Source organism: Equus asinus, chromosome 29 (assembly GCF_041296235.1).
Source record: "Equus asinus isolate D_3611 breed Donkey chromosome 29, EquAss-T2T_v2, whole genome shotgun sequence".
Classification (NCBI taxonomy): Eukaryota; Metazoa; Chordata; class Mammalia; order Perissodactyla; family Equidae; genus Equus; species Equus asinus.
This window is the reverse complement of record NC_091818.1, coordinates 34152869-34178107: the sequence shown is the minus strand read 5'-3', so window position 1 is coordinate 34178107 and position 25239 is coordinate 34152869. Positions and strand designations below refer to the sequence as shown.

Genomic DNA, 25239 nt, shown 5'->3' with positions numbered 1-25239 from the left:
AGTTAAGGAACACCCTTCCTATTTCCAGTTTACTGTGAATGTTATTAGATACCTTTTCTTCATTGTCTAATCTTAACTTTCCTTTAAATAATTTATCCCTGTGGTGCATTACCGATTTTTCTGAAGTTGAACTTTTCTTTTATCCCTTGGATAAACCCTACTAATCTTGATGGTTTCTTAGGTGAATACATTGTTACTTTCAATTAGCTAATATATTACATAGGATTTTTCTATATGTATTCATAAGTTTTTTTAATGTATATAAACCTTATCTGATTTTAGAACCACGATGATATGAGCCTCATAAAATGAACTGGCAGCTTCCTGAAATAATTTATATTAAATAGCAATTAATTATTTCTTAAAAGTTTAATAAAGCTCAACTGTAAAATTATTTAGGCCTTATTTGTTGTGGGAAGGGAATGGCTTTGATAACCATTTTGGTTTCATGCCTTCTCTTCTGCCAGTTTTCAGCATTTTATATTTTTTGAGGAATTCATTTCATATAGGTTTTCAAATTTATTAACATATAGTTGTTTCTAATACGCTTTTATTTTTTTCAATCTATCTTGCTGTTTCTATTAATAAGTATTTATTGTATTTTGTTCTGTTATTTTTTTCTTTGCTCTTTCAAGATCAGCCTTGACAGAAGTCTCTTTATTCTGTTAATCTTTTCAGAAAACCATCTTTTAGTTTTCTTTTATTTATTGATTTTCTTTCTCTTTTATTGATTTCTGTCTTTCTTATTTCTTTGGGTTTGCTTTGTACCTTTTTGCCAGCTTCAGTTAAACCCTTAAACTCAACTTACTAGTTTTTAACCTTTCTTGTTTCCTCCTAAATGTATTTAAAGCTACATATTTACCTCTAAATATCCGGCTTTAGCCTTCTTCCACAAAGTTTAACATGTAGTTACAAGTATTTCTTAATGTCCTTCATGATTTCCTTTTGAACCCAGGAGTTAGTAATGTTTAATTTTCAAATACATGGAATTGATTTTAGCTATCCTTTTTGTCATTAATTTCTGACTTTATTGCATTATTCTTAAGGGACATAATTTGTATGATATTGGTCCTTTGGAATTTGAGGCAATTTTTAGATCACCTTTAGTCTTCCCAAGAATGTCTCACCAGGATGTTCTCACTAGGTTTTTGCTTGCTGTTTGGTTTTGGTGGTTGTTTCCTTCCTGGAATCCGTCCTTCACTCTCACTTCAAGTTTCTCCAGGGTTGGTTTAGAGGGGAGGGGGCGCAGACCCCAAACTAGTTCATCACCTTGCCAGGAGCTGGTTTGTGAATTTTTTACAATCTAGTTTGTAATTTTTTTAAGTAGGTCTTTGTATATTGATACTTGTCTCCTCTCCAAAATATTGTAACAGCAACAGCTTATGTGAAATGTTTGAGTATCAGAGAAATTCTCTTCAAACTGGAAGAGCAGGATGCCTTTTCGGCCTCCAGGTGGCACTGTTATTCTTGTAAGAACAAGTGCTTTCTCTGGTGTTTTTCTTGTCAGTTGTTTATCTACAGCAGAAGTGGGCAAAGTTTTTTGGTAAAAGGCCAGATAGTAAATATATTAGGCTCTGCAGGCATTGTGGTCTGTTTCACAGCTACTCAACCTTGCTGTTGTGGCTCGAAAGCAGCCATAGGTAGTACACAAAAAATGGGCATGCTGTGTTCAAATAAAACTTTATTTACAAAAACAGGCTGCAGGCTGGATTTGGCCCATGGGATGTAATTTGCCCACCCCTGAGTAGAACAGTGATTCTTCTGGTAATGTAGTCATTGATCTACTGGAAGGCTGCAAAAGTTCTTTCAACTGATATTGAACTGGTCTCTAGATGGGGAAGGTGGTGGAGAGGTTCAAGGCTAAGGCCAGTAGCAAGCTGACTCTCAGGGCAGGAGTAGAGTCTACACTAGGCAGGGAAGAAGGATGAGGCAGGTAGGACAATTCCCACACCCCAGATCCTCTCAGATGCAAGGATGCTTGAAGGCATACTTCCGTGACTTTATTGTGCATCTTTTCTGTTTCTCTTTTTCTTCCCTGGAGTAAACTTTGTAGAAAATAAGCTTTTCCCATAGTATTTACATCTCTTCTCAAAATTGGACTCATCCCCCATGTTAAAAAATGAGACCAAGTCTCTAGGCCCTTTGAATAATTAGAGAGTAAACATCTTGGGATTATAAAGAAAAGAGGGGAAGGATTATCCAGACCAGAAGGAGAATTAATCCTTTCTTATTACAACCTTATAGTTCCAGAAAAGGAGAAAGGGGCAAACCTTATACTACAGGGCATCAGAGGGCTAGCTCCCGGAGTCTTAGGGTCACCCCAGTGTCCATCAATAGAAACCAGGTTCACAGTCGTCACCTACAGCATGCGTACTCTGTTATATGGTCATTTGAAATTCCATCTTTGAGCTATCTGACTTATTACAGAGTTGAAGGCCATTTCTCAAATCACTGGTGTGTGTATTTTCAGTAGCATTTGAGCATAGCCTGTAATATGAGTGTCATCTTGGTCGGTTTCTGCTTGAATGGGGGATACTCTTCCCCTGAGTGCTGTGAGCACTGTTGTCTTCATGTGTTTGGGCCTGTACCTCGTTGCTCAGTAAATCCCATCTTTTCTGTTTCAGTAATTGTGGCCTCTTCAAGTGGGAACGGGACGGAATGCTAAAGGTATGTCATTGCAAGGTGACTAATATTAATAACCCACACCAATAATGTTGACCTATTTCTTATTAAACTATTTTCATTTTTCTAGGAAAAGACAGGTCCAAAGATAGGAGGAGAAACCCTGTTACCAAGAGGAGAAGAACATGCCAAATTTCTGAACAGCCTTAAATAGCCCTGACTTCAAACAGGTACCTGCAACCTGCGTTGCTTCTTGTGGCTCTGGGAAAGCAGAATATTGACTTTGTATTGCACGTGTTCCTGATTGACATAGTCAAAAGAAATACCAGTTAGGCCTACAAGCCTTGCCTGCTTTCTTTCCTCCATTGTGTTGGTTTGACACCAAATTTAACATCGACCTTTAAGTGGAAAATCAAGGTACCATTGTCTTCTGTGTCCTTACTACTGATGGCTTCATTCACACAAATTTTTGATCCCTAAACTGGAAGGTGAATCAAGAGCTGTGTTTTTGTATCTCTTGGGTTATAGAGTGTGCAGTGTCACTTCTTTATCACAATGAGATTTTAGTATTTATATGGATACTCAGAGGCAAAAGAATTAATTTAGCTCACCCCCGGGAAGTTACTTAACTTCTGGACTTCAGTTTATTTATCTGTAGAATGAGGAAGGTTGGACTAAATGATCTTGAAATGTATCTTTCAGCACTCAAATTCTACAAATAATATAACTGCTTCCCATCTAGATAATTATGATGATTGCCCTTCATGTAGTTGTGGTGTACTGATATGACAAGCCAGCTACCTCCTTTCTATTCTAGTGTTTCTCTGTTTAGTTCTTCGAAATTGATTGTCACTGAATCACTTGGCATTTCGATTCATATCTGTATGGCTGTCTGTTCCCTTATAATATTGTGGAGCTCCATAATGGAAATACCTAAAATCTCATCATTTTTAAATATGGCTTTATTTAAATATGGCTTAAAGAAACTTCAAAACTTCTAACAAGAATGAATGCACAATTTGAGGAGCTGTGAAGCCTGACTGAAACATGGAAACATCCCAAAAGACAAAATCTCATGGAGTTGGGACTTATAGATATATTTCATTGTACACATCAAGAATTATAGGTCAAACCTCATACAAATTGCCACCTAAAAATTCCATTTAGGATATTCCTCTGCCTAGGCAACCTGATTTGCCAAATACTATTTGAACCAAGTGAATGCTGATACCACCTAAGGATTGGGTAAATTGGTAGGATTATTATATTGGGATTTAAACTCTAGCTAGAAATAGGTTAGTTTCCCCCAAGATGGTATTATGGTAGGAACATAACACTTACGGGAGGTGGTTGTGGGAAACAGTTGATTTAGGTTTTAAAAACCCGGAAGTAAAATCTCTGTGCCTTATATTTCATCAAACTCTGCTCTGTCTGGGTAAAAGGTGCTGTGTCTGACCCTTGTGTTCCCCTTAAAGTCGTATCCTAATAACTATATTTTTAGAAGTATTTCACTTTCCAGGAATTTTTTCCTTTTTAATTTTTAAGGAAGGGAGGAAAGAATAAAATGTTTAATTCTTAATAAGAACCAAAAGCACTTGAAACTGGTGTTTTTAGTGGCTCATTTAAGTAGATATATTCGTCCCACACACTTAAAACCAACCCACGTATTTGAAGTATGTCACAACTGAGCAGCTGCCTAGAAACTGTACTTGTGGTTGCTCTGTGGGGATCCCCTTCCTGTGTAAGAAGCACGTTCTTGTTTGAACCAAGGGCGTCGTTGGCGTCCATATTAGCTTGTGTATAGTATATAAGTAGTGTGATATTCTTGTAAAGGTGAGCCGAGTCTGGATGCCCTCATTTTTTAAAATTTGATTTTAAATTTTTAAATAACTTAAAAATATACTTGAGTTACTTCTCAGTTACTCTAGCTCTTGGGAGACTTGCCTTTGAGGTGCTTTGTGTGTGAGCTTTCTTAGAATATTCAGGGATGGGAAGGGGTGGGTGGACCTGAGAGGAGACTTACTCATTTGCATTGAAAATAGGATTCTTCAGTGAGATTGGTCTTTTCATCCCATCCTCTTTATCAACATGTATTAAATGCTTTCGTGTAAATCCAAAATGTGTGTTTAATTTTTTATCACCCCATCACTGACAATGTAGGACTTACTGTGTAGTTACAGGCCATGAGAACAGGGAAGTGCACAGTGATCTAAAAATTTAGCAAGCAAAAACTCATCTGTCCTTCATGGAGAACCTGGTTGGTCTGAATGTTCTGCTCTTCACAATAAACTTCTTTTTTTTGCTGTGCCTTTTTCTGTTTAGAGGAAATAAGTACCTTTTTAAAGAAGATCACCTTTCTTTTGAGTTTTGTTAAAATGAAATATATTTTCCCTTTTCAGACAACAAAAGGAAGACAGAAGTAATCTAGATAACAATGATCCAGAATAGCAAATAAGAAACTTCTGAATGATTGGTATGGAATCTTTTCCAAAGGGAAGTTAAAAACACTACAGGTTGACTGAGGTATAGCAAAGTGGACAGGAAGAGATTGCATGAATTATGATAGAAGTAAAGCTTGATGTTTATAACAGATTAAATTTCTAACATTAATTTTTTTAAATGAGGAGAGTAAATCTGTTTGCGTTAAGTACGTCAATGATAGCAGCCCATCAGAGCTTCTCCTCCACCAGTAAAGTAGACATCTCTGATCCCATGGGTAGAGAGATGGAAACAATACAGCTCTCCAGAAGGGTGGATGGCTCCAAACATGGAGTTCTATATTTACCAATATTGAAGAAAGAAATGGTGATATACCTAAAGAAAATAATACAGAGGCACCAAAGATGAAAGAAATTAGTTGACTTAAGTTGACAGCAGTTTGTGAAAAAACTGGAATTTTTGAAATTAAAGGAAGCCCAGAATATAGCCACACTGCTGGACTATCGACATCAAAATGGGAAAGAGCCCCGCCGTGACCTGCACAGGTTAGACCATCTGTGCGATGCTGACGTACATTTTGGAGAAAAGCAAGACGATGGTAATCAAGATGGTGAAAACTCAAAGCCATTTGGCCCAAGAAAGGGCAGAAAGAACTAGAAATATATGTACAGTTGATTTTTATTATTCATGGTAATTATGTTTTATGAAATCACCACTAGCTGAATTAGCGGGTGCTGAACCACTGCTCCCAGAGGAAATACAGGGTTTGGTTCCTGCAAGCCTCTGCTCACATTTTCATCAGCAGATTGATACAGCACCTTGTTTTATATGTGTTTCTATTTAGAAAGACCTTATTTAATATATATTGTTGATTCACTACCGTGGAACTCACGGCCCACAGCACTATGCCTCACCACTGAATGAACCTTATCTTAGCACACTATTTTCTCCGGATGGTGCCTCACAGCCTTCTTGCATTTAGGAACACCAGACAGCACTTCAGCACTACACTTGGGGGCCATTTTAAACAGCAAAGTCACCAACAAAAAACTCAAAAATGTGAAAAACATGGCACAAAAAGGACATTTGTTTATGGTACCAGAGCTGAAACAACCAAGAGTGTTGCTTTGTCTCACCTCACCTGGCAACATGGACGTTGGGCAACTCAAACTTTTTGTTACTCTGCACATGCACATGTTCATAAATGACCACAAAAGCACCACAAGTATTGGTTTTGGAGTTACAAATAAATTTTAGCAATTAAATGAATTTGCAAACACAGAGTCTACAAATAACCAGCAGCAACTGTTTAATATTTCCCCAAACAAGACCAGATTGGGAGTTTCCCATTCTGCAAGATAGAAAATTGGCTAAATGATTTGAAAACGTGGGTTGAAACTAGGATTGGAATCAAGTCTGTTGTAATGTTGCTTGAGCAAAAACTACTCTTGGTATTTTTTTAAGTCAACTTTACTAAGGTCTAAATTTCACACAGTAAAAGGCAAGCATCTTAAGTGTACAGTTCCATAAATTTTGACAAATGTACACACCCATGTAACCACCACTACAAGCGAGATAAAGGATATTTCCATCACCCCAAAAGGTTGCCTTGGGCCACCTCCCAGTCAATCCACACCCCCCACCCCGGCTGTCACTGATCTGTTTTCTGTCACTATAATTTAGATCTATCTTTTCTAGAGTTTCATATAAATGGAATCATACAAAATACACTCTTATATCTGGCTTCTTTCACTCATCATATTTTTGAAATACATCCACGTGGTTGCATGTATTGGTAATTCATTCCTTCCTATGTTGAGCATTTCGATGTATGGGTGCGCCCCAATATTTATTATTGATGGACATTTGAGTTGGATTGTTAACAGTTTGAGGCTGTTATAAATAAAGCTGCTACCAATATTCAGGAATAAGTCTTTCTGTGGGTTTGTGTTTTTGTTTCTCAGGTAAATATTTGGGAGTAGGATTAGTGGGTCATATGGTAAGTGTGTGTGTAGCTTTCTAAGAAACTGCTACACTATTTTCCAAAGTGGTGGTACCATTTTACACGCCCACTAGTAACGTATGAGAGTTCCATTTGCTCCACGTCCTCACCAGTATTTGGTATTGTCAGTCGTTAGAATTTTAACCGTTCTGATAGGTGTGTGGTGGTGTCTCATTATGGTTTTAATTGTGTTTCCTTCATGACTGGGCATCTTGTTTTGTGTTATGGTCCATTAATGTATCTTCTTTGGTGAAGTATCTGTTTACTTATTCACTGGGTTGAGTAGGAGTTCTTCCTCTGTTCTGGGTACAGGTGTTTTGCAGTATATGTATGGGGACTATTTACTCCTAGTTGGTGGCTGGCCTTTTAATTTTTTTAAGTGTCTTTCAAAGAGCAATTTTTCATTTTGTTCAAGTCCATTTTAACAATTTCTTCTCTTTTGGTTCATGCATTTTGTATTCTAACTAAGAAAATCTTTGCCTGCCTTAAGGTTACAAAGACTTTTTCATAGAATTTTTTATATAGTGTTCGCTTTCACTTTTTTGGTCTGTGATCCATTTCAAGTTAATTTTTATATAAGCTTTGAGGTATAATGGTTGAGGTTCATTGTTTTTCAAATGGATGTTCAGTTATTACAGCACCACTCAGTGAAAAGATTATAATTTCCCCATTGAATTATTTTGGCTTCTTTGTCAAAAATCAGTTGACCATACCTTTTGGGATCTACTTCTGGACTAAATTAAATATATATGTCAATCCTTATGCTGGGACCACACTGTCTTAATTACAGTAGCTTTATAATAAGCCTTGGAATCAGGTAGTGTTAGTCCTCCAACTTTGTTCTTTTTAAAATTTATTCTGGCAATTCTAGGTTCTTTACATTTCCATGTGAATTTTAGAATCATCGTGTTGACTTCTACCCAAAAAAACCCTGTTGGAGATAGTGTTTAATCTATGGATCAATTTGGGGGAATTGACATCTTAATATTAAGACTTTCTATCTATGAGTCACTCTGTTTATTTAGGTCTTTGTTAATTTTTCTCAGTGATGTTTAGTAGTTTCAGTGTACAGATTATGTGTGTATTATATCCTGTTCAATTCTAAATATTTCATACTTTCGATATAGTAATTGGTATTTTTTTTCCTTTTTAATTTCCAATTATTATGTGATAGTATATAGAAATCCAGTGCATTTTTTTTCTGCTGACCTTGTATCCTGGGATTGTGCTAAACTTACATATTAGTTGAGCAGCTTTTTTATAGATTCCTTAGGAGTTTTTTTTTTGAGGAAGACTGGCCCTGAGCTAACATCCATGCCCATCTTCCTCTACTTTATATGTGGGACGCCTACCACAGCATGGCTTGCCAAGTGGTGCCATGTCCGCACCCTGGATCGGAACCAGCGAACCCTAGGCCGCCGAAGCGGAACGTGCGAACTTAACCGCTGCGCCACTGGGCCGGCCCCTAATACTTCATTTCCTGTTTATATGACTTTTTTTCTTGTTCCCAATCTGCAGAAGAAATCATTTTCTTTCAATATTAAGTATCAAGGAAGTACTTTGAGTAGGTTGGACGAGAAGATCCATAAATCTCAGTGTGGCTTTTGTCTGTCTTCTCCTACATTCCCTGGGGTAAAGTGACCAAGAGCACTAGCGCACTTGACCTTGAGCTGCAAAGCCAATTCAAGTCCTGGGTTGAGTGCATTTTCAGGTTGTGATGCTGACTTTATTTCTACGTAATTCTTAACCATACCAAAACAGTAGTAGTATCTGACTGTGTTGTTCATGTGAGTTAAAGGTACAAGAAAAGTTGTCTTCAGTGACTTACTAAAATTATATACTACTCTCTTTTTTCACCAGTGATTTCAGGACACCAATCGAATGGTGGATTTGGATTGTTTATCATCTAAATCTGCTTACAAAACATAAAATATCTTGCCCCTCAGTATCCCAACTCTGTGCTGGGTACATGCTGCACAATCAAACATGAGCTGATAAAATCATAAAGCCAGTGCTCCCTGCCTCCTATTAACAAGGTTGTCATTTTTATTTAGGAATGTTTTTAATTTGGGGGTGTACACACTAAATGATTCAGACTCACTAGTGTGTGATTTGAGGCTCATAATTAGAGTGTCTAAATTAATGAGAAGTTATCTAGAAAAATATTTTCCACCTTTGACATATTAAATCAGTGCTGTTTTCCAGCATGTCCCCTCAAACATTGCCATTCCTGTAGGAAGCTTTTTCTTTAAGTAAGCTTTATGAGAACTACTTAACTATAAATTAACTACAGGTTTTTTAAAATGATAGACAATTGGTTTAATAGGTAAAGTAGGCATCACTGGTCAAAAATGAATTTTAAGGTTTAAAAAATAAAAAAGGAAAAAAAGTGTAACTAGATACTTAAATGTACACCAATCACTTGAAGGCTACTCAAGACTTGGGAATAATGGTTTCCTTTGAGAGACAGGGAAGGACGCTATTCTTTTTTATCCTTTAAAAATTTGAAACCATGTGTTTATATTACCTATTCGAAATATTTTTAATTAAAAAAGTCAAAATAAGGTAGGAAGTGGACAAAACTTTTTTAAAGTGTTAGTACATTATAAGATCACAGGGCATACCAGACTGACTACTTGTGAACCGGAACATCCATATTAAACCAATTTGCTTTTGGACAAATCCCTTAAGAACTTTTAAATTATGAGAAAGTTGTCAAAGAATTAGAACATAATTGATTGAAAATGAATTAGAAATGAAATAACCCAACCAAACGAAACTGATAAAAAGCATCTAAGAAGTTTTAAAAAATTTTAAAGAGCATTCTGAGGCTCACAAAAGTTACCACCTCCTCCCCGAAAATCTAAATAAACAAACGCTCATGATAACGAGTTGCAAAATCTCCCCTGGAGCACACACACACCAAAAAAAAAAAAGAAAAGAAAATGACAACATGCAAAACTAGTGAATAAAGAAATAATGTTTACACTAATTCATGCTTTGACAAATTTGTTTTCCACCACTTACCTGGAACCCCTAAAGGACTAGGGGATAGTAACTCTTCTCTGTTCTTTCAGAGAAGAGTTAGTTAAAAGAATGTCCCAACGGCCACACTTTTGACAAGGCCAGTGTCTAAAAATGGAGATCGCTCCATTACTGACTTTCTGTTACATGTGGCTGCCTGGATTCCCGATCGTGTTACCTTTGGCTTGTTTCACCTTCCCCAGGAAGTGACTGTGATTGGCTTTTAGTGAAGGAATTCTCGGTGGAATTTGAAAACCTTGAGGTATAATGGGGCTCTTGTTAAGGATGAGGGTAGAGCAAAGTAATAGAATTCTTATTTCTGCCAGAAATATGGGAGCTATTTCTGCAAGCGTTCTTTATCTAGAGCCAGCATGCCAAGCGTGGCCATTGAGGGCAAGGACAGGGTGTTTTGTTCTTGTAAGTTGGCTGTTCACCGAGACCATTCTTGGTTTTTGACATCTGTATGGTCCCAGTGTTCCTTCCTGTGGACACGGCGGGCCTTTTGAGACAGGTGGCTTTGGGGTATGGCTGTGAGTACAATCTGTCAGCTGCCATCCCCCTGGTTCCTGGCCCTCTTGGCAGAGGGCATTTGGGTATTTGAGTGTGTAATAGTTACCAATAAGAGCCAGATTGTGACTCCTTTTCTTTCCTGGCTGAGGTGAGAGAGCAATGCTTTGCTTTTTCTCTATTACAGAAATTGAGTCTGTAAAAACACACGCCTCCCTCATAAATTAAGCTTACTGACCTAAAGGGTTGGGGATTGGATCTGGCCCTCAGGGCCTGGCTTGGCCTCCAGCTCTTGGCCAATCAGGAGGGCAGTTTCATGTGGGTAGAGTGCCAGCTCCTTGATATCTCCTCCCCATCAGCCTGCAGTCCTGGCTCATGATCTGAGCTGGCACTGCTGTCCAACTAGCAACCCCAGTTGGCTGGCTCGCCATCTCTCACTTGGCTTGGTAACCGAGCTAAGGATAGGCATGTGTTGTTCCTATATGTCTGTTAGCAAGAATTTCTCATCTACGTGTGGGATTCGGTACCATGAGGAGCCTCACCCCCAAGAGCACAGACCTTGAGTTGGGGGTATATCTGGCCAGTTTGCTAAGGCTCCGTGTTCTGCCACTTCTGAGGGTACGATAGGAAGTAGATGGCATCCGTGCATGTGTCTCCTGCCCAGTAATTCAGAGATGACCATCTCTGACCTTTGTTTCATGCAGGCTGACTGATTGTTCTGCTCTAGATCAGAGACTGGGGAGATGCAAGGCAAACACAGCACTCCATTCCTTTCTTTTGAGATTTATGCTTCAAAACTTTGAACTACTCATTCCTCCCAAATAATTTCAGTCTCATCAGATAATAAGTAAAATTAGTAATGACGTATTGAGGTATCTGCAATGTTTTTATTTTATGCCAGCTTCTTCCACTGCTCTCACATTCTAATTTGAAGCTCCTGGTACTTTCAGTGAGGGCTGTGGAGAGCAACGTTTCCTATACAGCCTCTCTGTTGAAAACAGGCCTGAAGGCAGTAGGGTGGCTGGTGGGACTATATGGATCATGTTGGTGAGGTGAGCACTGATACCTGCTGAAGTCTGATTTGGAGAATAGAGCTGAGGGTGAGATTTGCCATCTGAGGAGGCACCATGAATAGTGTATATTGCAAGGTTCCCTCTCTCCGACTTTTCTGCCAGTGCTTTCAATTTGCTTGGTTTAAGATTGGCAAAGATGTCCAGTGATAAGTACATAAGCTCTTCAAAGAGAAATCTGATTTATGCAGTTTAACATGCGTATAAGTTGTGACCCTTTATTTCATTTCCGGAAATCTTCTTACTGAGAGAGGAATGGGTAAATAAACTCTAGCGTATTCACTGACATGCAAAGGAAGCAAAGACACACACACTCATACCCTGATAGTGCCGTGTCATGTAAATATAAAATAGAGCTTACTGAGGGGAAACTTGAGAGCACAGACAATTCCCTGAGCACCCATTACCCACAGAGAAGTGTGCTTAAGCTGGGCAGAGCTGCACCAGATGCACCGTGGAAAGTGTTCCAGTTAAAAGGCCCCATCCCATAATGCTCTCCTTGCTTCTAGAAAGTAGCGAGAACATGTAGGTGACAATGTAATAATGCAGCTTCTTGGTTGAGGTAAATGCTCATGTGAGACCTCATTGGAAAGAAGGAACTTCCAGAGCTTGGCTTCTGGTACCAGCAGTTCTGTCCAGTGAGCTCAGACCCGCTGAGTAACTCCTTCCTGTGCTCCTGAGAGTGGGGCTATCCGGATTTATATAACTATACATCATGTTGCCATTATAAAGAATGGAGCATGTGTGAGTATAAACAGAAAAAGTGGAAGCCACTGACAGGGCTCGCCTCAGGGTAGAATTGAGGCAAACAGAAAAGACTCCTCTTTTGTGTAAGAGATTTCTGTATTGCTTGAATTTGCTACTCTCAGCACATATTGTAACTAAAATAATTTTACAGTAGAAATGTCTTGTTTAAAGAAAAAAGATTGGGTAAGGATAAGTCAAAGTGTAAAGAAGGTTTTAAGTGGTGAAATGCAGTTTTCAGTTGAATATTTTATGCATGTTTTCCCAAGCCTGAGGAAGCGTTTCCTTACTCTCCTCATTTCCCTTTGGAAGCATTTGATCCAGTTTAGACATCCACCGACAGCTAAAATGTGTTGGTAATACAGCTTTAGACTAAGTACCTCAGTCCCCGAAAAAGCATCATCACAATATCCTGGAGTTTCAGCTAGCAGTCCTCTCAGTTAAGGCACATTTAACACAAACATCATGCCACTGAAAACTTGGGCACACTTTGACTTCTGTCGTGATGAGACTTGACTTGTCCACATTATGAATCCCAGGACTCTTGGGGAGAGAATGGCTCCTCGGTTCTACCTGGCCAGGTAAATTTAATGAGAGAGTTTGCCCAATGCCCTTCCTACCTTCCCAAGGCCAGTTCAGCTCCTGCTTGGAGTTTGTGTGAGAAAATACAGTGCTGACTACATTTGAGGTGATTTGGAATACACATACTCCCTTAATCACTAGAATGTTTCTAAAGATTTTATCATTCTTTCGGAAATTACTTAAAACGTACATTCGTTGCAAAGTGTCCTGATCTAAGAAATAGTGCCACCCCTGCTGGAGTATTTTAACGCAATGAGCAGCTTTTCCTCAAAGCAAAGTTGCCCCGTGAGGCCCTGGGAGCTCAACCTCAAAAGCAGGCTGGACTAGCTGACCAGGGACCCCAAGTCATTGGGGAAACAGAGGACCCGGGCATGGGGGCAGAGAGATGAGCAAGAATGGATGCTTATTCTTCTAGAGTCCTTTTTGTCTCCTAGAGTACTGTGACCTCCCCCACAGAGATGGCTGCTTAAGTTGTTCTTGAGTTTTCTGCATTCTTAATGTGGGATTCCCAAAGGTAGTTGAGAGTAAAGATGGAAGTAGGATAGATGCTGAGTGTGGGGCAGGAAAGCAGCGTGTTTGGGAGAGAAGAAAGGGGCACCGCTGTGGGTTGAATTTTGTCACCCCAAAACATATGTTGAAGTCCTAACCTCTGGTACCTGTGCATGTGACCTTATTTGGAAATAAGGTCTTTGCAGATATAATCAAGTTGGGATGAGGTTAGTAGGGTGCACCCTTATTTCAGTATGATTGGTGTCCTTAAAGAAGAGAAGAGACACGACAGATAAACAGAGGGAAGATGATTTGAAGGCATGGGGAGAGAAGGAAATGTGACAATGGAGGCAGAGATTGGCGTGATGCTGCCACAGCCAAGGAGTGCCTGGACTACCAGAATCTGGAAGAGGCAAGGACGGATCCTCACTTAGAGCCTTTGGATGTAGATGAAGTGTGTCTCTACCAACATCTTGATTTCAGACTTCTAGTCTCCAGAACTGTGAGGGAATAAATTTCTGTTCTCTTAAGCAGCCCAGTTTGTGGTACTTTGTTATGGCAGCTCTAGCGGACTAATACAGGCGCTATGAAGGCAAAGGAGGTATCATCAAAACTTGGTTTCACCTGCTTTCCAGTCTTGGTTACAGCAGCCTCGTTGTAATCTGGCGCTGATTGATGTGACTAAGAAACTAGAGTTGAACCTTAACCTTTTTTAGACACATGAGAAGCACCTGGGCTCAGTAACCATCTCAGAAAATTTTCACCACAACAGTTGTATTGTTCTTTCATTCGAGTGACTACTGAGACACGCCGAGGACACAGTGAGCAGTACTCCTGAGACCAAACTTCCAAACGCCCCAGTCGGTGAGGGGAACATTGCTACTCAGGGGAGGCAAGTTGATGCCACTCAGTTTGAGATTCAAGACAGTAATGCACAGTGTTGACTTAGCGTTTTTATTTGTAAGCTATAAGCAAACATGTAATCTTTTCTCTTTACTGTGCCTCTCTTCATTGTTCTGTCAGACAAGAGTCTGACTTTGGGGACAGTGGCTAAGCAAGGGGAAACCACTGAGGGTTTGGTACTAGGAGGCCCCACAGGTATTTGTTCATGTCAGAAAATCACCTGCAAAGAAGCGAAAGCCAGGGCATTTGCATCCATCAGAATGAGAGGCATGTGTGTGTACAGAGCAGGCCCCAAGTTGAGACCCTGTGAGGGTGTCTGCTATGGGGAGAGAGTTGCTCGAACACCTGGGCTGGGTATGTGTGTTTCAAGCTCCATCTTCCGGGTCTGTCAAGCCGAGGTCAGATGTGGTGGCGGTTATAGAGATATGACGGGTAAAGGCCATCATAATGCCACTGGCGCCACTGCTCAATAGCCTCCCTCCTTCGCTCTTCCTGTTCTGTGGAGGAGAGAGGAAGTCATCATGTCAGGATGGAGAAGACTCTGGGCTGAGGAGAGCCACCAAACTCTCTTGGCAGCCTTCAAGCCAAACTGCCCACCCTGTGGTGACATGAACCAACTGCCTGTGTACCTTGGTGACGATCACAGAATGTTTGAACTGGAAGATCCTGAAAGAACACCAAGTCCAAAGGCCTCATTTTTTTGGATCGGGCCCAGACAGGTGAAGGTCACAGAGCTGGTTGCCAAGAGAGCCAAGACCAGGGTCTGGCATTCCAAGTCAGGGCTCTTCCCCTATATGAAAGAACCTCATGCAGAAACTGTCTCAAAGACACAACAACTAAGAACCAAAACACAAATGTGACAAGATGACTACAGGCCATAACATTGAAAAAGCACGCAAGGAAATAATTGTCAACTTCCAGTGATGGGATTATGAGTAACTTTTTCCTCTATACTGCTCTGTGTTTTTTAATCTTGAAAAATAAAATTATGTTTTTAAAATTGACTGGAAAAAGGGATGGATGAAGCAAAGTGTGGGGAAATTAGATAATTGTTGATTCTGGGTGATGGTTTTATGGGCGTTCATTATACTATACATTTTTCCATATGTTTGAAATTTTTCGTAGTAAAAGGCTAAAAAGAACAGGAGTTTTAAATGAGTAAGAAAGTCCTGATTTTGCTGTCTTTAATAAGACATTTTTCTGAGTAACGCTTTTGTGCAGTTGTAGAATTAGGCTATTGATGCCAATTCAGGACTGCCTGTTATTGTTAGGTGCCGTTTACGCTGGAGGAGATAGCACAAGGCCTTCAATGTTTAAAAAGTGTCCGTGAGGCCCCTCAAAAGTTAAACAGAATTACCATATAACCCAACAATTCCACTCCTAGGTATAAACCTAAGAGAATTGGAACAGGAACAAATGAATGAGTAAGCAAAATGTGAGCTAGATAGATGAACGTATATACAGTTGTCCCTTTGTATTCAGGTGGATTGATTCCAGGAGCCCCCAGATACCAAAATCCGAGGATGCTCAGGTGCTTTATATAAGATGGGCATAGTGCAATGAATACAGTTGGCCCTCCTTATCCACAGAGTTTCTTTTTGAAGTAATGAAAGGGTTTTGGAAATAGACAGTGGTGATAGTTGCACAACATTGTGAAGGTACTAAAAGCTGCTGAATTGTACACTTAAAAATAGTGAAGATGGCAAACTTTATGTTATATATATTTTACCACAATTTAAAAAAAGTATTCATGAAAAATGTTGGGAGGATTGGAAGTCCTAACAGAAGATGATAATATCAAGGATTCAAACCCAAAGTGTCTTCTTTGCCTGTTTTTTCTGACGTGGGCTTCACCAAAAGCCTGTGAACCCGACTTTGATGCTAGTGAAATGTATCCTTTGTGTTATTGGGCTATACAGGACAGCCTGGTGGCTTCAGGGTGTGGAGAATGGGGGTCCCTATGTCTTTAGCACCGATGAGAGCCAGATGCCCTCAACAGAAAGGACCCCTTGTTACCACTGGGTGTTCAGGCAACATGGCTGCTGGGAATGTTTCTTTTGTATGTGAGCTTAGAGTTGGCACTGCCCTTCGTGCTGAAAATCCGCTTCTGCACTTGGTGTCCAGGGACAGGCTGGAGCTCACAGAGTCTGGCCCAGGCTAGAGCTTTGGATATTAGCCTTCAGCTGTTCAGGCCTTTCTCAGATCGGGTAGACCAGCTACTTTCCCTATCTTGAGGGCATGATTTTGGCATAGAAGTTAATTTTTTTCTCCCAGGTCATGCCAAAGTCTTCTTAGACCATTTCACTTAAAGGGGAGGCCTCTCTGGTAAAGAACCATGGCCTGGACAGTGTGGCTTTCATGTAGGGGACCACCTGTGGGCAGGTATCCTTTGCCAAGCCAAACGTCATGCAGCCAACTTCGGATGGCCTGACTCAGGCTCTGGCTTTGAAGGTGGAGGCAGGCTTATGCTACCACATAAGCCTTAGAAATGGGAGCTCAGTGCACTGTTTATCCTGGAAGTTTTGGAGGCAGAACTCAGGTATTTTGCCTTGTGACGCTGGTGGTTTTGAGTAGAGTTGCAACCAGGAGCCATGACTAAGCTGAGTGAGGCTGTAACCCTTCACAGCCCACTTCCCCAGACCAAGACCAGTGTCCTGGGTGGGCTGATAGAGGGGCCTTTGACATGGGATTTTCAGGCCTTCAGGAAAGTCATTCTTGTCCGGCAGTCTCTCTCCAGACCACCCACCTAAAATTCCTCCATTGGAAACCCCAGTCCCTCCAGTCACCCATGGTAATTCCTCAGCATTTGCCTTTATGAAGCAGGTACCTCCAGGAGAGGGCAGACATCCAACCAGTCTCAATTATTCTGAGCATAGGAGACATTGTCAGATCAAGATAGCTAACCAAAACCAGGGGGATTGTGGGGGCCTTGGAGAAGGGCTCTGAGCACTGCCACAGCATGGAGATTTCTGGCAACCTGGCCGCCGTGCAGCAGTGTTCTGGGCCAGAGGCAAGTGAAGAGGAGGAGGATTGAAATGAGTTTCACCTTTGTTGCCTTTACCATCTGGCAGGCTGGGCCTGCTCCACCTCTTTTCCTCCTTCACTTATCTAGCTCTGGGGAACCCCCTCTGGGCCGCTGTGCTTTGCTCTCCTCACTCCATCCCTCCTCATGGGCCAACCCCTGGATCGAAGAAGGTCTCCAAGACCTCTACACGTTGGATCATCTTTCGTTTACAAGAACATGAGCTTTGCTGGCTAACATGCCTTAGTTCAAATCCCTTACTAGCTATGTCACCTTGGGTATTTACATATCCTTTCTAAGCCTTAGTTATTGAAACTGTAAAATGGAAATTTTAAGACCTATCTGAGAGGCTGATCATGAGGATTAGATGGTTCGGTGCAGTTCCAGATGGAGTAAGTGCTCAATCAGTGGCGACAGCTGCTGTCACCACAACCCCCAGAGGCCTCTGCCCTGCCCTGCGGTGTCTTCATCTTTGTGGGCAAGGCCTGAGGTTCTTGATCTTAGTCTCCGGCTTTGGCTGAAGATCTGCCATCCCTAAAGTGCCTAACCCCTCACCCATCATCATGAGAGGGAAAACAGTGATGGTTTTCCACTCAGGTGCTAGGGATTTGGCCCTGAAACATTTAAAAATATACAAAGTGCTGTTATTAATAGTATGAGTTAAAAAAAAAAACAAAAAACAAAAAAAAACCCCTGAAGGAATTTTGGAGGCTGCATACTCATTTTTCAAATGCCTTTCCCCAAGCTGTCCACCAAGGTACTCGAATCTCCACCAGAAGTATTTCTGTCTGTATTCCGTTGAGTTACAACAGCCTGAATTTTTCCCAGGATGTTCCCAGAAAAGTTTAATTTGCCAGGATGCAAGCCCAACACCTGCCTGCAGGGCTCAGCCAGGTGTCACCTGCAGGACAATGGGCGTGGCCTACAGTCCTCAGGTACCTGGTGACTATCCTTTTCACTAAGAGATGCCCTAAGAGGGTGTTAGCTCCCCAATCCACCAGAGCAACCAAGTCAGGAGGTGACAACTTCAGAATTGAAATCGCTGACTTCTTTAACAAAGATCACCTTAAATGGAGCCTTATGTCCAAGCTCATGTGTATCCAGGAGCTTGCTCAGGAGCATTTCCATCAAAGTTTGGAGAAAGATCAAAAGAGAAAGAAACATGCACACGCACTCACACTGGCCTGCTGGTCTGATGGTCATTAAATGTTCCTAAAGACTTTTGCTATGGGTGATGCTTGAGGGCACTTCATAGATGCAAAGTCAAACTTCACCCTGTGGGAGGCTGTGGTTCAAAGATAGAGCCTCCCTCCACTTAGACCCACTTTCACACTCATTGCCTCCCCTTGAGGCCTTGGTGAAGTCAGCATGTCCTAGGGGGAGGCAGGAACCCTGCCTGCCCGAGTTGAGGGCAGGAAAGAGGTGTGCCAATTGCCAGGTGAGAGACACTGAGGCAAAGGCCAAGGCCTAGCAAAGAAGAAACTAACGGCAGCCGGGTGGGGTCACAGGCAAGACACATAGAAACTTGCAGGTGCCTGATGCCGTGGGGGATTTGGAGCCTTCACATCAGCTGTCGGTGTTGGTGTTGGAAGTGAGGAGGGTACAAGGCAGGGCACTGATGACCAGTGCTTCCTGAGTTCAGTTGTCCTGGTTTCCTTCCACCAGTCAGATAAGATGCTGATTATAGTGACTAGGTAAATAAAGGCCTTGGTTTTCCAGGGTGAGTGGTTTCTAGAGCCTTTACACTGATGTGACTCCAAGGCATTTGAAAGTGAGTTTGAAATCCTCCCAACCCAGCTTTACCAGAGCTAAACCGTTAGTGTAGGTGTTAGACAGGCCACCACTGGGCGTTCTATCCTCTTCCATGCCTTCCCAAGTTCTGTAGGCATTTTTGTGACTTTCTCCCTTCTTTTCAAGGCTCTCATGGATGTGAATTGAGTGTAGGGCTTCCCTTACCTCTCTCCTCCCATTAAAATTTAGGGAGAAAAAGTGGAGGCAAATCATGTGATCTTCCCACAAAGTCCCACTTGTCCTGAAGATGCTGGCTGAAGGGCTCTTACCATCATTTTGCTCCTCCACGAAGTTCTCAAACTCGTTCCTTTGTTCCTTGTGATACTCTCTCCGCAGCTCGTCAGCCCGCAGCTTCTGCCTCTTCTCCACTGGGAATGGGGAAGAGTTGAGAATGGCTCCCAGAATAGGGACAGCTGCACACATTTAGAGGAACACTAATCATTTTGTCTAAGAAACATAATATGGTTGGGAAGGGGTTGTTTCTTTGGCGGGGTGAGGATGGGAACTTCACTGAAATGGTTTACTCATGACATATAGACTTTAAAATTTGAAGGAACTAGGAGGTCCTCCCATCCAACCTGAGACTTGCCAACAGCCATGTGAATGAGATTGAAAGCGAATCTTCTTGCAATTAGGCCTAGAGATGACTATAGCCCAGGCCAACACCTTGCCTGAAGCCTAGAAAGACCCTGAGCCTGAGGCCCCAGCTAAGCTGTGCCTAGATTGCTGACCCCAGCAAAAGGGTCAATAAGTGTTAGGAAGTGAGACAATAAAATGTTGTTTTAAGCTGCTAAATTTGGAGATCATTTATTACACAGCAATAGGTAACTACTACAGGATATGGGGTGATCAGGTAAACTTCCTGATGAAAATACCAAATGCAGGTATCCCTTATTTTATAAGGCAATGCAGTCCAGTAAAGTTAGCTGTAAGCCTTTAATGAGGAATCCTCAGTCCACATTATAAAATTGGAGGTACACCTCTATGGTTGAAAGAAATACCCCTAATGGTAACTGAAAACTGTCACCAAGAATACATAAATATAGTGACCATTCCTTGGTGGTTGACCATTGAAGCTCGCCAACAGTACCATGAGGCCCAGAGGGCGTCCCCACCTGAACCACTACATCGTGCCTCACCAGCAGTGCAACTATTCCTCACTTGCTCTAACTTAGCCCCCCAAAACCTCTCTAGATTATAGATTTTTAGATGTAAAATAAATTAGTTTCCAGCTCCATCCATTTCTGCTTTCAAATCTTTACATTGACCTCAATGGTGTGAGAGCTGTGGTTGTCTGGAGGTAATTGTGTAAAGCTCTCTCAGTTTCAAGATATTTCTTTTAACTGGACCAGCTGGAAAAACTGAGGACAGCAGGAAGACCATGTCTGGTGCAGGATGAGCTAGTCCCTCAGAACGCCTCACTCCCACAGTATGATTCCCCTCACATCAAAGTGGGGAGACTGAGGTGCTGTTACCCCCACCAGCTTGGATGTGCAAGAGAAAGTGGGGGGTTGATAATGGAAGCAGAGAAACTGAGGAATGCCATTGGTTTCCACCCCCACCCCACATTACAGGGGTATAGGGAGAAACAACCAGAAGTATTTCTTTGTGAAATGATAATACCGTAAACCATCTCAAATCCTTCTTGAGAGTAAGCAACTTACAATAATAAGTAAATTAATTAAATACTAGTTATTTATACTATGTTTGTATTATTTAATTTGACTCTGATTAAAAAGCAGGTTATCTGTGAATTGGTCTCAGTGCAGATTGTTTAGATAAATCCCATGTTTTTTCCACCTTTGTGGAAGGTGGAAGGGATTGGTGCTCTAGTCCTTCCCCATGCGTTGCAGCTTGCCCCGCATCCGCACATTTCTTAGGAGGGGATTCAGGCTCAGAGAGGTCACCTAATCAAGGTGACACAGCTGGTAGGAGTCGTGCTAGAACAGGGGCCAGAGTGCCACACAGCCACACTCCACTGCTGTCCTAGAACACACCTTGCATGGCAGCATCCCCCTTATGACCCACCTTAAGCCCCAGTGTTGCTCTTGGTACCAGAAAGCTGTTGTGGGAACTTAGAGTCTAGGAAGCAGGGCCTTGTTGAGCCACTGCCAGTTCCTAAAGAAGCATTTTCCATCCTTATGTACTCCAGAAAAGAAACACTTTCCAAGGGGGGCCGGCCCCGTGGCTGAGTGGTTAAGTTCGCGCGCTCTGCTGTGGTGGCCCAGGGTTTTGTTGGTTCACATCCTGGGTGCGGACATGGCACTGCTCATCAGGTCACGCTGAGGCAGCGTCCCACATGCCACAACTAGAAGGACCCACAACTAAAATATACAACTATGTACTGGGGGAATTGGGAGAGAAAAAGCAGAAAGAAAAAAAAAAGATTGGCAACAGTTGTTAGCTCAGGTGCCAATCTTTAAAAAAAAAAAAGGGAAACAATTTCCCAAATTGCCTTTTTGGAGGTGTCACAAATTGGACCTTTGACTCAGCAATGAGTCAGAACAATTTAATTTTGGGGACAAGATACCATTTTTATACTGTTCATCCTCTACATTATACACATCCCTTCTCAAGAACATGCATTTCATCGGATTAGTTCCTCCTTTCACTCTAAAGTAACCTGTGTTTTTACTCAGAAGCTTGGAGATGTCAGATGCCTGTTTCCTGGTTCCAAATTCAAGTTTATCAAAGTGTCACTTGCCCTTTGGCAAGACGTAATTGGGCATTGTTCTCCTGCGCATCCACACGAGTTGAGCAGGTGTCAGCAGATGAATTCAGGTGCATCCTAGGTATTCACCAGGCTGCCCTGGGCCCCCACATCTGATACAATGAGCTTCTGTTGAGGCGAGGGACCTCTGGCTTCATCATGCGCCACATTGTTCTGAATCAGCTAACAAGGATGGAAACTATTTGCTTCTCCTAAATTGACTCCTGTTCCTCACTGCAAGTCTGCCAGAAGGTTGCTTCTCTGATTTCCATCAAGAACTTCCCAACCTCCATCACAGTCTTCTCAGTGTTTCCTGATATTTGCTAACTTTTAAATCCTAAGTTGTGTGAGGCCTGGAGATTTCCCCAGTGTGGTTATACTTATTCAATTTAGAAAAAAAGGAATTTTATCTCCAAGCATTTTCACCTCCTTTTGTGCCCTTCATTTGAAAACAGTCCTGTTATTTTTACTGAGCAGGTTACCTTGCTGAGTGTGCTGAGGGACACAAAGAGTTTATTCAGACACTCGCACAAGGAATGAATCAAGCCAGACTCAGAGACAGAGCTCAGCGTCCTTGGAAAAATCTAGTTCAAAGGCAGAAAACTCAAATGCCTTCAAGGGTCGGCAGGTCATGAAAATGAGGTCCCTCATTTTCCACCAGAGCCTACTTCAGGCAAGAAGGAGACTTTGCTTCCAAGCCCAAAAGTTCCCAAATGCATTGGAAACAAGAACTTTCAAAAACATTGCTGGCTGAGCACCACACTTTCAGGGGCTTATAAATAAGGAAATGGGCCCAGGGAGAGGAAGTGTCCGAGGCCACTTAGCAGCAAAGCTGTCACCAAACCGCCTTCCCCTCTCCCAGTCCCGTGTGCTCCTGCTTGCAGTGCTATTGCTCCTGCAGGTAAGGATACCCTGCGCAATACCCCAAAAGCACACCCTGGGACAGTGTGTTCCCTGTTGACCAGAACATATGTTTTCCCCTTTATGTTTTTAACTTCTGAAATCAGGATGCATCTCATCACCGTTAAGTGCATTGATGTGGCGCTGTCCCTTTTCGTTCCTTACTCTGACAGCTAGTCAATCAAAGATGTGACCTGCAATTGAGGAAATGTGGTGGAGTTTCTAATTCAGAGCTGCAGTCACTTTGATACCCGAGGGCCTAGGTTGAGCCCTCAGTCCCTTGAGGTCCCTGCAGCCTGGCTGACCTGGGAGAGAGAAGGAACCGGAGGGGTGAACAGAAGACAGGCCACCAGCATCCTTACCATTGACCTCATCTCGGGATTTGGGGGACCGCTGGCTGCGCCTCTTGAGGAAATTTGAGGCATCTGATTCCTGCATGAAAATTCTCTGTTCCACACCTGAAACCCGAGAGAGGCCAGTCGTAATCAGCACAGGCTCACCAGGGCTGCCGCCGGAGCCGGCCCACCCACCTTGCAGCCCTGGGTGGCCCCTGCACTCACCTTCCTGGGCCTCTTGTCCTTCCACCTGCCTGGTGCCCACTGACACACCAGTCCCCTGCTGCAGCACTGTGGAATGAGAGCACACTGTGAGGGCTGCAGCACCTCGAGGGGAGTCCTTATCCAGAGCCGACCCTTGAAGGATCTGTGGCTTGCCAGGGTCTGGTGTGAGGCCCTGGGTCCCTTGCATACCAGCCGCAGAGCCACTCTCTCCAGGAAACTGCCAGGCAAGCTGTTTTCTCTGTGTTGTATTGTGTTACACACACAGGCGTGCTCACACTAACACACCCACCCACCCAGGCATGGCCATCTTAACAATAAGCACCCCTCCTCCTACTAGACCCCCTGAGCAGCCTCACCTAACGTCAGTCCATCCTGGAGCCTCCCCATACTCACTGGACAGGAGCACAACAGCTAAGAGACAGGAGATGAGGAGCAGCTGTCTACAGGCCATCTTTGGAAAGGCCAAAGCTTCACCAGGGAACCACAGGGCAGGCAGAGAGGATTCTGCAGACCTCAAGGCTGCCGGGTCCTCACTTCTATGTCAGGCAGGCCAGGAGGGCGGGAGAGAGGCAGGAGGCAGGGATGCCACTGCAGAGGAGTGGGAGGGGTCCTGGCTGCTGCTTTCATTGGCTGCTCCTGTTGGAGCACCAGAGATGTTTTTGGTGACTTGCAAACCTCCCAGGAACAGAGCCTGTCATCGGGGCCCAGGCGGGGACAGTTTTAAAGTGGCCTTTCCAAGATCTACACCCAAGGAGTTACTGTTGGAATGCCCAGTCCCACAGTCAGGATTCCAAAACAAAGGGCAAGTTTCAAAGAGCTCTTGGCATCTGCTTTGGGGGTGGGTGTGGGCATGGGGGTGGGGACCCAAGCCCTGGAGGCTGAAGCATGCCAGATGGAGGAAAAGGGGCTCAGCTGGGGACTTTGACTCAGACATCAGGCCAGGAGGGACCATAAAGACTGGAAGACCTTATCAGGATGATGCTTGCATAGACACATGGGCCATTCTGATGGTAACCAGAGTACCCCTCACCTTGACACGTTGTCCCCAGCTGTTGCTCACTGTCAGGCAAAACATGGACCTCTTGGCATGGGGTCCCAGAGCCCTTTCAAGATTTTGAGGAAGAGAGACAATCAGCCCTCCACTGTGGAGTGGGAAAGGTGCACAGTGTGTGAAGAGCCCCACAGCTCAGCATACTATTCTAGGAGGAGACAAAGGCACACCCCATGTCAGGGAAGAAATGGGTTCCCAGGAATGGGAATGCTAATAGAATCACAGCTCTCTGGGGCCATCAGAGCCCAGCCTCTTTGGAGGTGTGTTCTTGACATTGTCATTTATTATGAACCATCCTCAACTCTTTGCTACCAGCCAAAGAGTTGCACTTTGGGCATTGTTTAGGATTTTCCTAATGTTGACCATCATTAGACCTAGAACACAGCCACACCCACCCAAAACTCCCCTTTTGTTAGACTTGCATGGTAACATCCCATGTGTGCTTGGACCATTGGCCAGGACAAGAATGTTAATGGCAGAGAAAAAACCGAGGCAGAGTAAACAAAACAAATGGGTTGGTTTCCAGTGGAGGAAAGTGCTGCCATCACCTGTGCTGGCTCTTGGTGGCTAAGAGCACACATCAGGCTGGGAGACACTAGCTGACCCCACTTATTGGAGGTGGAGGTGGGCTCTGTATGATCAACCCAGGAGGAGCAACACTCATGAGGACACATCAGCAAGAACTGGTCTATCAGATTAACTAGATGTTGCCTGGGAGAGGAAAGAGTCACAGGGCAGCATGATTTCAAAATCGCAGGGACACTGGGTGAGAAAGTGGGTGTGTGAAATACCTGTGACATCCTTGATACCCTAATTCCTCTTG

At 42.8% G+C, this 25239-nt stretch overlaps 2 protein-coding genes across 4 annotated transcripts in view; one reads left to right on the top strand and one right to left on the bottom strand.

Annotated features, from left to right (window-relative positions):
* MCM10 (minichromosome maintenance 10 replication initiation factor) overlaps positions 1 to 6983 on the top strand; it is a 36897-nt gene extending 29914 nt beyond the window's left edge. For 2 of the 3 annotated variants that reach the window (XM_014850194.3, XM_014850196.3), the window contains exons 19-20: positions 2625 to 2667; positions 2753 to 4741. In XM_014850194.3, coding sequence (XP_014705680.1) covers positions 2625 to 2667; positions 2753 to 2836 — 127 coding nt within the window. In that variant the 3' untranslated portion in view covers positions 2837 to 4741. Of the gene's footprint in view, positions 1 to 2624; positions 2668 to 2752; positions 4742 to 5021 lie in introns of those variants that run through there. The other variant, XM_070500885.1, reaches the window with a different exon arrangement.
* Positions 6984 to 14421: 7438 nt separating this feature from the next.
* Positions 14422 to 23961, bottom strand: UCMA (upper zone of growth plate and cartilage matrix associated). The gene is made up of 5 exons (XM_014850199.3): positions 23759 to 23961; positions 23366 to 23431; positions 23168 to 23263; positions 19465 to 19563; positions 14422 to 14879 (listed from the first exon to the last, which is right to left on the bottom strand). The coding sequence occupies exons 1-5, from the start codon at positions 23814 to 23816 to the stop codon at positions 14782 to 14784; spliced, it is 417 nt and encodes a 138-aa protein (XP_014705685.1). The 5' UTR covers positions 23817 to 23961; the 3' UTR covers positions 14422 to 14781.
* Between the last annotated feature and the right edge of the window lie 1278 nt (positions 23962 to 25239).

Coding starts and splice junctions, on each gene's coding strand:
- UCMA (XM_014850199.3), bottom strand. CDS start 23,816: ATGGCCTGTAGACAGCTGCTCCTCATCTCCTGTCTCTTAGCTGTTGTG. Junction 23,264..23,365: donor AGGACAAGAGGCCCAGGAAG/GTGAGTGCAGGG, acceptor CTCGGGTTTCAG/GTGTGGAACAGAGAATTTTC. Junction 14,880..19,464: donor CGTGGAGGAGCAAAATGATG/GTAAGAGCCCTT, acceptor TCTCCTCCACAG/AACAGGAAGAGCGAAGGAGG.